The 14776-nt window shown below is 54.0% G+C and overlaps 1 protein-coding gene across 1 annotated transcript; it reads right to left on the bottom strand.

Moving 5' to 3' along the window:
- Positions 1-7187: 7187 nt before the first annotated feature.
- LOC105884915 (uncharacterized) lies at positions 7188-10723 on the bottom strand. Its single transcript, XM_012789332.2, has 2 exons — positions 9984-10723; positions 7188-7834 (listed from the first exon to the last, which is right to left on the bottom strand). The coding sequence occupies exons 1-2, from the start codon at positions 10507-10509 to the stop codon at positions 7716-7718; spliced, it is 645 nt and encodes a 214-aa protein (XP_012644786.1). The 5' UTR covers positions 10510-10723; the 3' UTR covers positions 7188-7715.
- Between the last annotated feature and the right edge of the window lie 4053 nt (positions 10724-14776).

Raw genomic sequence — 14776 nt, 5'->3', positions numbered from 1 at the left:
GATGTGACAAAAGTCCATTGGGCTAGCTGGGCCTCAAGAATTTTGTTATCTTTCTGCAACCAAAGAGGCACATAGGAGTCCAGCAAGGGGCCCCATTCTACCTGTATCCAAGGTGCCCATTTTTGTTTGTTTTGCACTGTTTTCCCTGATGCTGTTTCTTTGTTCAGGCAGTAAATGCACATGGCTAGATGCGAAAGCAGCACCGAAGAGTACACAGTGAAAAGGAATCTGTGCCCTGACCTCATCCCTAATTTCCTGTCTCAGAGGCAGCCCTTCTTCCCAGCTCTTGTGTTCTTCCAGAGAGTCTGCACATAATAAGCACCATATGTAACCTTTAAAAATACAAAATATAGCATGCCATATGCACGATTCCACTCCCCGCTCATTTCCTTTAATCTATTGGGGGATGATGTGACTTTCGATGTAGAGAGACCGTAAAGTCTGATACTTGCAATTAGGCAACAGCTGACTGAGGGAATAAAATCAAAAGGGCCCTATTAAGCAGGGAAACCATCTTCCCAAATGGCCAATTAGCCTCAGAGGTCTTGTTGGAATTGGCTGTGGGGAATGGGGCAGAGCACAACGCTGCCAAGACATCTGTCACCCTTCTTCTGAGGCAGGAAACTTTCCAGTTTCCAAGGTGCAAAACGGTCAAGCAGGCAATTCACAAATGAGCTTGTCATGGAGAGAGAGGATCGCCCTCCCACTCCAAAGTGTTCATATTTGAGCTCCACCAGCCAGCAAAGCTGGGACAGGACACCAGGCCACTGGGCTCAGGAGGGACTCTGTGCTGCATGGGAGAGGAAGGGGAAGGTGGACCAGAAATAAACAAGCCTGCCAGTGGCTCTGACTTGGTCCTGACACCCTGCAGCTTCCTACCAACAAGACGTCTCTTTGGCCCTACCCTGGAGCAGGTTACTGGAGTCACGGCATCTCCCAGCTCTCATTCTGGACAAGCTCTGCCAGGTAATAGAACACAGAGTGGGCTCATCTTCACAGTCCACAATCTAATGGGGCTGCAAACATCCTTCTGTCCCTCTGGGTCATCTAGCCTGGCCTGGGCAAGAAACTCCAGTGGCCTTTTAGGGAAGAGAGATGCCCTGGTCATGTGCACCCTTACACCCTTGGCTTTGTCCAGAGTCTGAAGCTTGGTGTGCACCAGAATCCCAGGGTTAGTCATCATGCCGACTCCCAGCCCCAGGTGCCCAGAATCTGCCTCAAGAGATCTGGGCCAGGTCCCAGGAACCTGCATTCTCAACAAGTCCCCCAGGTGAGTGCAAGGCAGGTGATCTGAGGCCTAGATTTTGAAGTCACTTTCCCAGCCCTCCTTTGTGAGAAGAGGTGCAGCATGGTGGCAAGGGGCAGACTCACTTTGGAACCATCCTCTGTACCTCCTACCAGCTGTGGGACCTTGAACAGATTCTTTTCAGTTTCTTTATGTGTAAATTGGATATAATAAGAGAATCAACCTCATAGGTAAAATTTAAGTAAGATCATGGATATAAAGCATCAAGTCTATGCCTGCCACCTGGTAAGGCTTCAATACATGGAAACTATGTTTTTATTAGCAGCACTTGCTCTGTGAAAGGGTAGAATGCTTTAAGTCTTTGGATATACATTGCTGTCATTTAATTTTTTTTTTGAGACAGAATCTCGCTGTGTTGCCCAGCCTAGAGTACCATCAGCCTAGCTCACAGCAATCTCAAACTCCTGGGCTCAAGCAATCCTCCTGCCTCACCCTCCTGAGTAGCTGGGACCACAGGCATGCGCCACCATGCCCGGCTAATTTTTTCTATTTTTAGTTGTCAGGCTAATTTCTTTCTATTTTTAGTAGAGATGGGGTCTTGCTCTTGCTCAGGCTGGTCTCGAACCCCTGATCTCAAGCAATGCTCCCACTTCAGCCTCCCAGAGTGCCAGGATGACAGACAGGCATGAGCCACCATGCCCAGCCTCTCATTTAATTATTGAGAATGATTTTTTACTATATAAGAAATCATGCCAAGTTTCCATTTTTTAAAGACTATCATAAAACAGTAAAGTTTAAACCTGGGCAACATAGCGAGACCCCATCTCTAAAAAAAGAGAAAAACAAATTAGTTGGGCATGGTGGTGTGTGCCTGTAGTGGCAGCTACTTGGGAGGGAGGCTGAGCCAGGAGGATTGCTTGAGCTTGATGCTACAGTGAGCTGTGATCACACACCTTCACTCCAGCGTCATCAACGCCCCTTTCCTGCCACAAACACAGCACCCCCCCCAGTGACCTTCACTGTGTACCTGCTGGAGCTGAGGTGCATGAAGGGAGTTCCTCCAATTCAGCAACCCTGGCTCCGATCTCTCCCTCGGGCTGGAGAGGGCAGCTACCAAACCAGGAAAAGGTGACAACCTAGAGTCTGCGTCACTTGCCTCTCCTAGGAGGAGGAAAGGCATCTGGCGCCTTTGGTGGGTGGGAGGGAAAGCAGAGCTGCTGGGAGAGGTCCATACCTGTCTCCGCTGCTGTCTCCCCATCATGGTTTCTGCCTGAATGATCCCAAAGGAGCCAGAATCCTATGTCATTTACCTACGGGTCACATTTTGAAAAAGGAGTGTGGTCACCATGGTCCCCAAGACCCTTGTACCAGTGGTTTCAAGCTTTAGGATTCAGGGAAGCCACTGAAATTAAGTTGCTTTAAGAGAATTTAAGGATACAATCTAGGCGTGCACACACACGCACCCTTTTCCCAAGGGTCACCCTACCTGGCACGTTCCTCAGCCTGCTCACCTTCAGGCTGGTTGGCACAAGCACACATACCTGCGTCACATGAGTTCTCTGACGGCAGGAGGAGGACGTGCTGATTATGTGCAAAAACTCCTCTTGCTGCCTCTCAGTTCTCTAGGAAACGCTTCACTCCTCCACCAAATACCCTGGGAACTTCATTTTACTTTTCTGAGTTATTTGCTTTGAGATTCCTGCTTCTGAGACCTTTCATACTTTTCTAGAGGTTAAAGCTGAAAAATATCCTTAAAGAACAACAAAAAATAGCGGTTGCCGCTCGCTCTGTGCGGGCAGTGTGCCGAGAGGGCAGGGCGTGCGCTGTCGCCCCGAATCCCAGCCCAGCGCTGAGAGGTGGAGTCTGATGTCGTCTCCATCTTATACATGAGGAAACTGATGCCCAGAGAAGGTGAATAACTTGCCCAAGGTCACACAGCTGGGGAGTAGTGTGGTGGAGCCCAGAGGTGGCTCACCCGGGGCCCACAGTACTGTTATGGAGTTCCCAGGACCCACTGAAATGTGTTTTCTTTCACAGCCAGATGGAAAGATGTGAACTTTTAGGTTGAAGAAAAATTTTAATATAATGTTTGTCTTTATACCAACATAGTTATAAAATATTTTTTTGAGACAGGGTCTCATTCTGTCACCCTGGCTAGTATGCAGTAGCATCATCATAGCTCACAGCAACCTCCAACACCTGGGCTCAAATGATCCTCCCGCCTCAACCTCCAGAGTAGCTGGGACTACAGGTGCATGCCACCATGTCCAGCTCGTTTTTCTATTTTTTGTAGACAGGATCTTGTTCAGGCTAGTCTTGAATTCCTGGCCTCCAGCGATCCAAGATAGGATTCTCCTGCCTTGGCCTCCCAAAGTGCTAGGATTATAGGCATGAGCCACCTCCCCTGGCTGTAAAATATAATTTTTAATATTTTTTTATGGAGGAAGAGAACAACGAAGGCAAAAGTGCCTAGGGCCCATGAAAACCATATTGGGGCCCTGGAAGAGTGAGAACTCAAATCCAAGCCTGTCTGCTTCCAAAGTTTATGTTCTCACTAGTCTAGTCTAAGCCCATTTTATAGGTAAGAAAATTGAGGTCCACAGCCTCACAGCAAATGGGCAGAGAATGCAGGTTTCTGGTATGGTCTGAGAGCACCACCTGGTGGCCTTTCCGGGAACTTCCCTTTAGTCAAAAGGCAAACCTAGAAACAGAGCAGGTAGAGATGCCCCCAGGAGGTGGCCACAGGCCAGCCGCAGTTGGGCTCCACACTCTGCAGTGGGGGAGCCAGGCCAGGGAGCCTAGCCACACCGCTCTAGACTGTCAGGAATTCATTCCCCACCACACACCCTCCCAGAGCAGCAGCACCATCCCCGGAGTTAGTATTTGTAAAGTGCTTAGATCAGTCCTGTCCCAGCAGGAATACAATGTGAGCCAAAATGTAATTTGAAATTTTCTAGCAGCCATATTTTACAAGAAACAAGTGAAATTAATTTTAATATAGTTTATTTAACCCAGAAATCAGCAAACTACAGCCTGTAGGTCAAATCCAGCCATTTGTTTAAATAAAGTTTTATTGGAACACAGGCATGCCCATTTGTTTTTCTATTGCTTCTTTTGCACTAGAATGGCAGAGTTGAGTAGCTATGTGGAGACGGCATAGCTCACAAAACTGAAAATATTTACTGTCTAGATCTTTATGGAGAAACTTTGCCAACCTTGATTTAGCCCGGTTTATCTAAGTGTGATCATTTCAACATATAAATAATTCCATATAAATATCATTAATGAGACATGTAAACATTTTTTATCACACTGAATCTTCAAAATTTAGTATCTTTTATACTTAGATCATGTCACAATTTGGATAAGACACATTTCAAGAGCTCAATGAACACATGTGGCTCGTGACTGCCGAATTCAACAGTGCAGGCTCAGAACAATGCCAGTAAATACCATATAGGTATGATTAAATACATTGACCACTATAGTCGACAGCCACAGATGAACGCGCACAGCGACTTTAGCTGACAGCGTGATATGCCTTTTCTAATTTTTCATTTATTAAAATTGTGAACATGTAAAAATAATGTAATAGATGGGGGAGGAGGGGATGGGTATATACAACCACAACGAGTAAGAGGTGCAACGTTTGGGGGATGGACACACTTGAAGCTCTGACTCGACGGGGGAGGGGAGCATGGGCAATATAAGTAACCCTAACACTTGTACCCCCATAATATGCTAAAATAAAAAATAAATAAATAAAAGTAAAAATAATGTAATGAAAACATATATGTACATGTTACCTATTCTGATTTACATTTCAAGTGAAGCTGCCTGTAAAGTAGCAGAAGCTCTCAGTGCTCTCGAGCTTTCCTCACCACACGAGCCAACACAGACTCGCCGTCAGTGCGAGCGCGGACTGCCGTGCGGACTGTGCGTGCGGCTGTGGGCAGGGTTTCTCGGCCGGTGAGCGCCGTGCCGAAGTGGTTAAATACAAAACAAATTCCCCATTGGACTTTCTTACCTGGCTTCCCAGAAAGAATTGAGCCCTAACATCCCGGAACAGCCCGTTTGCGCTGAATCAGCTTCTTCCCCACGCCTCTGGAACAGTGCCAGCTACACTGGGCTGTTCCTGGGAGGGCTGAGAAAAGTCACTGGAATCGTTTCTGGCAGGGCTTAGTTTATTCTCGAACCCTAATTGAGAAAGGCTGCCCCAGTGGCAGCCTGTCCTCTCTAAGCAGCTTGCAGACTTGCTGCTCACAGCAACAATCATGGCAACGGTTAACACAGTTCACGTGAATGGCATGAGGCACTGTGGCAAGGGCTTTCTGAGCATTGTTTTGTCTGACAACAGGAATGTCAGTGATCTCCCGCAGAAAGCCTCTTCGTGCGCCAGACGCCCGCCATGCCCATCGCAGCCTTCTCACTCTGTCGTGGGCGCCGATGCATCTGCACTCCCCAGCCTAGGCCCGGCCCGCAGGAACTGCTAGGTCAGTATTTGTTGCATTGGATCAAATGACTCCAGAGAACCCAGGGAGGTGTTTGGTGTTTGATTAGCCGTGGCAGGTGTCTGTCCAGCAGCTCTGGTGTGCAAGGCTGTCGTGCACATTCAGGAGAAACGTGCCCACATTGGTTCTTGCTCACTCTCCCAAGGTTGCTAAAGGAAAACCAGGCAAGCTAGTTGCATTCGCAGTTTTTTAAGTGGTCTAGCTCCTCTGGGAAGTTTCAGGCTAAGAGGCAGACCCATAGAGACCTGGAAAGAGCTATTAGTTTGCCCAAGTATCTCTGTCCAGCCTGAGGGACTATCCTTTTGACCGGGTAAGGAGGGAGGGGTACCAAAATGCCCCGATTCAACAAGACCTGCCTGCAAGCGTTTTGGTTTCGCAAAGAGCTGTTGCAGGGGTGACTGTTTAAACTCCCCACATGCCTGAGGCCTTCTAAGCAATCGGACACTGCGCACCAGCATCAGGTAGGCCTGCGCAGATAAGCGGCCGGCTGTCTGCAGGTGTGTGAGGGAACCCTTTCCAAGAGGAGGAGGAAGGCCCAGCAAGGTGGCTAAGCAACCAAAGCTTAGCCATCGGAAGGACAGCGTCAGAGGTTGAATTGTGTCCCTCCCAAAACTGATTTTTAAAAGATTTTTTTAAAGTTCTAATCACCAGTACTTCAGAATGTGACCTTATTAGGAATTAGCATCATTGCATATGCAATTAATGAAGATGAGGTCACACCGGAGGACAGTGGGCCCCTAACCCAACACAACTGGTGTCATTATAAGAAGACAGCCACAGGAGGACAGACTCTCAGGCAGAGCTTGGAGTGCTCCGAGGAAGGCTGAGGACTGCCGGGGACCACCAGGGCCCAGGGAGAGGTGAGGAAGGGTCCCCTACAGGCTTCAGAGGGAGCATGGCCCTGGGGACACCTTGATTTTTGGATGTCTGGCCCGCAGAGCTATGAGACAGTTAGCTTCTGTTATGTTAGGCGCCCCGTTTGTGGCACTTTGTTACGGCAGTGCTAGCAAACCAGAACAGGAAGGGTTCTTGAGTTTAGGGTGGTGGCTGCGCCTCAGGCCCACCCCAGGGCGGTGACAGGACAGGGCGGCACTGTGGCAGAGATAGGTGAGATGTTTGGAGCCCGTTCTCCTCTTCTTCTGGGCCACATGGTTACAGAACACGGCCAGGCCCTCGCACTTGGAGAAGTCAGGTGACTTTTTCTTACCAATAGAATGTGAGAAGTGGCATCTGTCAGCTCCAGGCCAGGGCGGTTGAGAGTGGGCATGTTCTCTCCACCCTCTCCGTCTCTCTTCTCTGGGCCTGGCTGGAGGGAGAGGGCTCAAGGAAGGGCTCTGAGGCCCAGATGACAGAGCCACGGGACGGGAGAAGGCTGGTGCCCAGGTGCGCGTGTGCAGTGCTGCCCGCTGAGCCCCGGTTGGACAGTGAGGTAGGAAATACGTCTTTATTGGTTCAAGCAATAAGGGATTGAGGGCTGTTTGTTACAGCAGTGAGGCAACCCTGACCGATACAGGTTCTGGGAGGAGAGAGGCAGCGTGTCTCAATGGAAACTGCTTCTTCCCTCAACTGCAGGCACACTGGGACCAAGCAGCCCTGCTACGGGACCGTCCGGCGCAAGGTAGAGAAACAGGAAGCAGGAGACGTTTTCCCCTCAGCACCTTAAGGACTCTGCAAGCCCCTCCTGCCTCAGCTCTGCCGATGGAGCCCTTGGAGACCCCCGGTTCCCCGGAAAGACGCCCCAAGCCCAGGCCTCGGTGGTGGAGGAGGGCGGCGCTGTGAGGAGCAGAGGGCCAGAGGCGCGGGCGCCCCACAGGCGGCCTGCGTGACAGCCACACTCGGCGAGGCAGGCGGGGCTCGACAGTGGGCAGAGAGAGGCTGGGTCTGGCTGGCAGCGTCGTGCCCAGAGGGTCCAGACGGGCACAGTAAAGGAGGGCTCAGGGGCCCCTTCCCAGCCGGGCTCACATGAGCTGGTCTGTTCGCCGTGGGAAATGAAAGATGCCACTTTTGGTGTAAAACGCCTTTGTGATGGGCTGGACCTTGGCATACGCTGGCGCCTTGGTGTGCCTCACGGCGTCCCCTGCAACACAGCACAGGCTGGGGTGAGCAGGTGCCACCGTCCCCGTCAGCTCCACCCCGACCCAGAGAGCAGAGGGCCAGGAGGGACACACTCCACGACGCCTGCAGTGGCTAAAACAGCGAACCGCTCTGCTCCAACTTGGAACACCTCTGGCCTCTCTGCCCCAGCCCCTCGGCCGGCCTTCCTGTGACGCAGTGACTAGAGGCTGGCACCCGGCGCTGGCAGCAGATCTGTCGCGATGGGCGGCCAGTCCCAATGAGCTCTTTGGACCCTCAGCCTCACTCGCCGCCCCGTCTCTCCCCGCTGTCCACGGACACTGCGCCCTCCCGGCGCCGCGTGGGGCTCCTCAGGGGCCGCCGTCAGCCCCGCATGCCCTGCGCAGACCTGCTGTGACACGACGACGGCAGCTCTGCCGGCCGCCACGGCGCTCTGCGGGGCAGCCGAGCTGGCGGCCTGGGGGCGCGGCCTCTGCTTGCGTCTGTGGCGGGCGGGGAGAGAGGCTGGCGAGGGTCTGTCCTCTGTTCCCATCAGACCCCTGACCTGGGCTTGCGTCAGGGGCGAGGCCAGACGCTGACAGAGTGTTCAGACGCTGCCGGGCTGAAGCAGCACGGCGAGGAGAGCCGGTCCCGTCCCCACCAGGGAAGCACCAGAAGCAGGCCCTGGCGTGGCTGCGGCCGATAGATGCAGCCTGCCCGGTCGCCCGGGGATTTTGATAGACATTAAATAGTCTTTTTAGTATATGCTTCGTGCAATATTGGGAATGTACTTTTACTAACAATTATTTGTTAATCTGAAATTCAGAGGTCACTGAGTGTCTGTAGCTTTATTTGCTAGACCTAGCAACCTTATGACCAGCACTGGCGTCACAGTGGAAGGGCACAGGGCCGAGCAGGAGGGAAAGGACAGGGAAGGCACTGGGCAGCGCCTCCGTGGGACCCGCTCTGTGGACACAGGGAGTCAGGCCTTCTCAGAAGAACCCCGCGGAGCAGATTCTGCCTGGGACTCTGCTCAAAGGCCCCCTCACAGCAGGCCTTCCCTGACCACCCCGTCTGCGCAGGCCCGCAGTCTCCACACCCTTCTTTTAATTTACCTTGAGCTCAACGTGTGGCCCCGGGAGGCAGCAGCAGCACCCACGGGCACCAGGAGCAGTGTTTCCCCCACCCCCCACCCCTCCCCCGCTGGATCAGTCCTGCATTTTAAGCGACACCCAGCTGATTCCTGCCCAGTGGAGACCAAAAGCACTGCAGTGCAGCTCAGCCGCTGCCTGCACCCGCCACATCTATTTGCTTGCTGTCTGCCCGCTGAGGGCAAGGACCGCGCCTGTCTTAGGCTGTGCTGCTCCCCAGGGACAAGAAGTGCCTGACACCGACCAGGTGCTCTATAAACACGCGTCGAGTGACTGACGACTGAACCACTCTTCAGGCTTGTCTGCTCACTAGCTCACTGTGGTGGAGCTCCAGACCCCCTCTGCAGGCTGTCCCGAATGAAAGGGTCACATGACAGTCCCAGCGCACAGGGGCTTTGCGAGAATCATTCCTGTTCAGGTGCTTTCCCCACTTCATTTCCCCAGAACTCTGTGACATAGAAGGCAGACACTAGGTTATTCCCATTTTTAAGATGTGGAAACTGAGGCCCAGAGAAGTTAAGGTTCTTGTCTGAGATCATACAAGTTGGCAGCCATAGAACCAGGATTTGAACTCTTATCTCCTGATTCTAAATCAAGTTCTCCTTCCCTAGTCATGTTCACTTGTTCATTCATTCCACAGCTGGGAGCGGAGAGGGCATTAATAAAGCTCACTAAGCAGTCTTGGGACGCAAGGGCTCCCAGGCCGGACGGACACCGAGGCCCGCGCCTCTGTAGACTGTGGAGGCACGGAGGTGGCCTCAGCGAATCTGCCTGGAGGACTCAGAAGACGTCTGAGTCTTCTGGACTCAGGAGGTGCTGTGACATTTGGCCAGCAGAGGGAGGGGCAGGAGGAACGCTCCAGGCGGAGCGACCAGAGTGAGCAAAAGCCGGACGTGGGGGGTGCCTGCGGGGACAGGGAGCCAGCTCCGCGTGCCAGGAGTGAGGGCAGAGGTGGACGAGGTGGGGTGGGGACCCGGCCTGGCTGCCAAAGACCTGGAATGGCAAGATGGTGGCGGCCCTTACCCACGTGCCAGCCGTACTCCCAGGATGATAGGATCGGGTACCGAAACTTCTCCTCTGGCTTCTGCCGATGCCGCTCCCGGAGGTACAGGGCCCGGCCTTGGCCGTCATGCGAGATGCCCTGGAAGAGCAGCTGCAGGGTGCTTGAAGGGACCTGCCTCATTTCTAAGCCCTCTGGCCTGGTCTGGCCTGCTGGCCCCTGAGTTGTTCCTCTGTCTCCCTTGGGTGGGGCTCCCTGGACACCCACTCCCCCCGACAGCTGGTTCCAGACCCCCCTGGTCTCTGGCCGTCCGACCTGCACCTCCTTGTGGTCAAAGCTGCTGGTGGCAGGCACTGGGCCCGCTACCAGGGCTGGCCTGAATGGGGCCTGCTGGAGCCGCTTCCTGGGTCTAGTCCCCTCCTTCAGGTACTTGTGGCCATAGTTGATCTTCCAGGCGACCCGGGCGGCTGCCTCCTTCTGGATGTGCTCCTGCCAGCAGGCCTGGTTCTGGGAGGTCAACGGCTCCCTCGGGGAAAGGGGGAGCCTCATGGAAAGAGGAAAGATTCTTCCCACAGCCCTGTGGCTTGTGTTTGCGTTGCTGGTGCCTCGTCTCCAAGGATACGTGCAGCCAATGAGGGCCAGGTTGCCAAGGCCCTGCCAGAGAGGAGGGGCTGGGCTGCCCAGGGGACGTGGCCACTCACAGGCAGGACAGACCAGGCTGGAAAAGGGAGCAGAGCCCAGCCACAGCTACCCAGCGTGCCAGGCAGGGAGCCTGGCCTTGGCAGGAGGGACCCAGGGCTCTGGCCTTTACCTTCAGCCCCAGGGGCCCTGGGTGGTCCGCGGGCGCCGCAGCCTCGATCCCATTCAGCAAGCCCCACTGGACACCTACTATGCACCGGGCACCCAGGGGGGCCGAAGAGAGGCCAGCCCACACCCTCAGGAAGCTCCAGACACGTGGCGGAAGGGTTTGCCACGGCCCAGCCCCCCACCTGCTAGCTGAGTGGCCCTGCTCGTACAACGGGGCGAGAGTGGGAGCAACCCTTGGACAGGAGAGCGAGTCTCCCCGCGTCCACGAGACTGGAGCAGGCAGCACTCCGCCGCGCCTCCGCCTGCCCTCCTCCCGACCAGGCTCTCGTGGCTCTTCCTCAGTGGGAGACTGAGGCTCGGCGACAGGACGCGGCTGCCCGGTCGCGCGGCCGTGCAGGGCCTGGCAGGGCGCCTGTCTGCACTCTCACTCAGCGCCTCGCAAACAGGCTGCGTTTCTAGATGAGGAAACTGAGGAATCCCTGGAAGTGACTCCAAACCCACACCCCGTGTCAGACACAAAACCCTCCCAGGCCTGTGACGAGCACCAGGAGGGCGAGGCGCAGGCAGGGCGGGCAGAGAGGGCGAGCAGGTGCGGCAGCACCACTGAGCCAGCCAGTCCGCGCCCTCGGCTCCCCGCCGGCCCTCCGGTGTGAGCGCCTGTGAGCAGGAGCCACCCACAATGCCCCGGGGCCACCTGCCTTTCCACTCTTCTGAGTGGGCCCTCATCTATTCATTCAACAAACTTCACTCGCTCTTGGCCCTGTGTCAAGTACAGAAGGTAGATGAGGAGGGACAGAGTCACGTGGTTCCTGCCCTCGGGGTCTCACAGTCCAGAGGCAAGACAGACTCGTAACCAGGTTGGTGGAGGGTCAGGGAAGGCTTCCTGGAGGAGGTTCTCTTTGACTGAGACCTGAACTATGAACATGAGTTAGCCAGGCAAGGAGGGGGAAGTATTTCAGACTGGAACCCCTGGTCTGAAAGGCAGTAAAGGCCACAGCTGTACAGATGGCCTCTCTGCCTCAGCCTCCTAGCTGTAAAATGAGGGCAATGAGGGAGTTTGGGAAATTTGGGAAGATTAAGCTCAGATTAAGTGGAATAGCCTGGGCCTGGAGATGTCTCTTCTTTTGAGCACTCACAGTGGTCACTGACTAACCCTTTGAACGCAGGATGCCTGAGCAGCCTGTGCGCACCGATCACTCGTTCAGCCGGCCCACTGTGCACACGGAGCTGCGAGAGAACAAAGTCCGTGAAATGCCCTGCCCTCCTGGGCCCGCGCTCCCGGCCCTGTCCCGCTCAGCGCCCCGTCTGCACCTCGGGGCACACAGCAGGTGCTCAAGGAACGAGGAACAGTCCCACTCCACACTTGCTCTGTCACGTGGGTGGCTGGCGCGGGGAGGAAGGGAGGAGAGGCGGGAGTGGGCGCTGGGGGAACGGCAGAGCCCGGGGCCAGCCATCATGGGCGGGTCGGCGCCGCTGGGACCGGGCAGCCCCGCCCAGGCTGCAAGTCCAGGTGCCCCGCGAGTGTGCCCTCTTCACACCCAGCACCTTCCCCTCCACAGGTCTGCCTTCCCCCGCACAGCTCAATCCACGTGTCCAAAGCGGCCCCTGGCGGACAGCCCTGGGCGCCGCCTCCCCGCCCCAGGACGGAGGAGGCTGGGAAGGTGCAGCGCTGCCTTCCTAGGCCCAAGGGCCGCCTACGGCCTGCTAGGAGAGCCGCCTTTGGGTTCTGATCTGTGCTGGCAGCAGCACACAGCTTCATGGTCCTGTTCCTGAATTCAGGCTTGCAGGGTTTTAATACAGCCTTGACCATTATACTATCTGTGTGACCTTGGGCAAGTCACTTAACCTCTCTGAGCCCTGGCAAACTCTCCTGTAAAAAATGTGATACTAAGACTCAGTGCCTAGCATTAGTGTTACTCAGGATGCCAATCTTTTTACTCATAGTTGATTAACTCATTAAACCCCACCTAGCCATCCCTGCGAAGGTGCAGGGCAGCCCCGGGCCTGTCTCTGGCTTAGGCCTGTACTAACAGACAAGTGCCCTCTGCTGGACTATAGACGTTCGTGCAGAGCAATCGTCTTAGTCACCTTGCACCAATAATAGTGATTTTGTGAGTCCTTACCACGTCCTGGACACTGTGACAGGTTCTTCATGTGAATTTTCTCAGTTAATTCTCAGAACACTCTGGGGCGGGGGGCTACTACCCCATTGTATTGGCGAGAAAACTAAGGCACCGCTTTCTGTGAGGGTATATAACCTGCTACAGGTCACGGCAGGGCCAGGATTTGAACTTCCAGCCTGTGGTTATAACTACCATGCTAATTGGTTTCTCCACAAGCCGTTCTTCCCCTCACTGGGACACCCTCCCACTCTGCCTTGGGGAGCCACATCTCCCCAACACTCAGGCAGCCCCTCGCCCAGCAGCTCTGGGTCGGACAGGGTTTATTTACCCCGGCCAGGTCGAGACGATGTGCTGGGGGATGGGGTGCTGAGTGTGGGAAATGTGTCTTTCTTTTTTTTGAGACAGAGCCTCACCGTGGTGCCCGGGCTAGAGTGCCGTGGCGTCAGCCTCACTCACAGCAACCTCAAACTCCTGGGCTCAAGCGATCCTCCTGCCTCAGCCTCCCGAGTAGCTGGGACTACAGGCATGTGCCACCATGCCCGGCTAACTTTTTATATATATTTTTAGTTGGCAAATTAATTTCTTTCTATTTTTAGTAGAGACGGGGTCTCGCTCTTGCTCAGGCTGGCCTCGAACTCCTTAGCTCAAGTAATCCTCCTGCCTCAGCCTCGCAGAGTGCTAGGATGTTAGGCGTGAGCCACCGTGCCCGGCCATGTCTTTCTAAAGTTAGTATTATCTTAGAATGGAAGCCTCCCATTATTTTCTCATTTTACAGATGTGAGGCCCACAGAAAGAATTGCCTACAGGGTCTCAGTGGTAGGGGCGTTGCTGGGGTTGGAACCCAGACCTGAACCTGCAGTGTGCTACCCACGGCTCTCTGAGAGCTTCTCACATACTCGGGTATTCTGCTGCCACTGTGTCAGGGCGAGTGGGGCTGGCATTTCCGGGACTTGGCACCTCTGCCAAGGTTTCCTTCTCCTCTGACACCGGGGTTCAGCTTTGCCCTAAGAATGGCCATGGCCTAGAAAAGGAAGGCAGCCCCCAATAGGGAGAGGCTGGGGACAGGCATGCTGGTGCCTGGGGAAGGGGTCATGATTATGGGCAATAAAAGGCTTGCAGATTTTTTCCTCTTTGAGCTTTGTTCTGGAGAGATAAGCAAGTCCAAAATCCCAAACACAGTAAGATAAGGGGTGGAATGTGTCACAGGTCAGGCTCATAAATTCTCCATTTCCTGCCTTCTTTGAGAACACTGGAGGAGGAGAGAAAAAGGGTGTGGGTCCCTATGGGCTTGGGGGCCCAGACAAAAGCCTATCACAAAGCAGAGAAGGAACTCTTTGCTTAAAAAGATTCCTCCCACCATGTGTTTGGGCAGCATCCTTAGGACAAAGGCAGAGAAAAAAATGGAATCCAGGCCTGCCTTCAGTGTGCCCTCCAATGTGACATTTTCACTCCCTCTTCAAGTTATGATTTGCTGTTGTGAGAGAAGAAAAGAACACCTGTAGAAGACGTATTTCTGGGAAAGAGTTTTCATCAGTGAAATACACTGACTATAAAACCTCTTCCCCTTTCAAGTTAATGGAGACTTGGAAAGACTCCATCCCTCTCCTCCACCCCACTCCCGCCAGCCCCAGAACTCCTGCTGGAGGGAACTTCCATTGACAATCTTGCTCCCCACTTTAAGATACGAACTTGGCAGGATGACAAGGATCAAGCACTCATTTTGCCATTAACCTTTTCTCTGCTAATTTTTAAAGCTGTGTAATTTTCAGGGGAAATTAAGTCCCTATGTGCTCTACTCATTTTACACCAAACTCATCAAAATGTGGCTTTCAAGGCCCCTTTGAAGTCCCCAAACTAGACATGTGGTCAAGGGGCCCAGATGTTTA

Source organism: Microcebus murinus, chromosome 1, assembly GCF_040939455.1.
Source record: "Microcebus murinus isolate Inina chromosome 1, M.murinus_Inina_mat1.0, whole genome shotgun sequence".
NCBI classification, from domain to species: Eukaryota; Metazoa; Chordata; class Mammalia; order Primates; family Cheirogaleidae; genus Microcebus; species Microcebus murinus.
The sequence above is the reverse complement of the archived record's forward strand: the minus strand, read 5'-3'. Positions and strand labels throughout refer to the sequence as shown.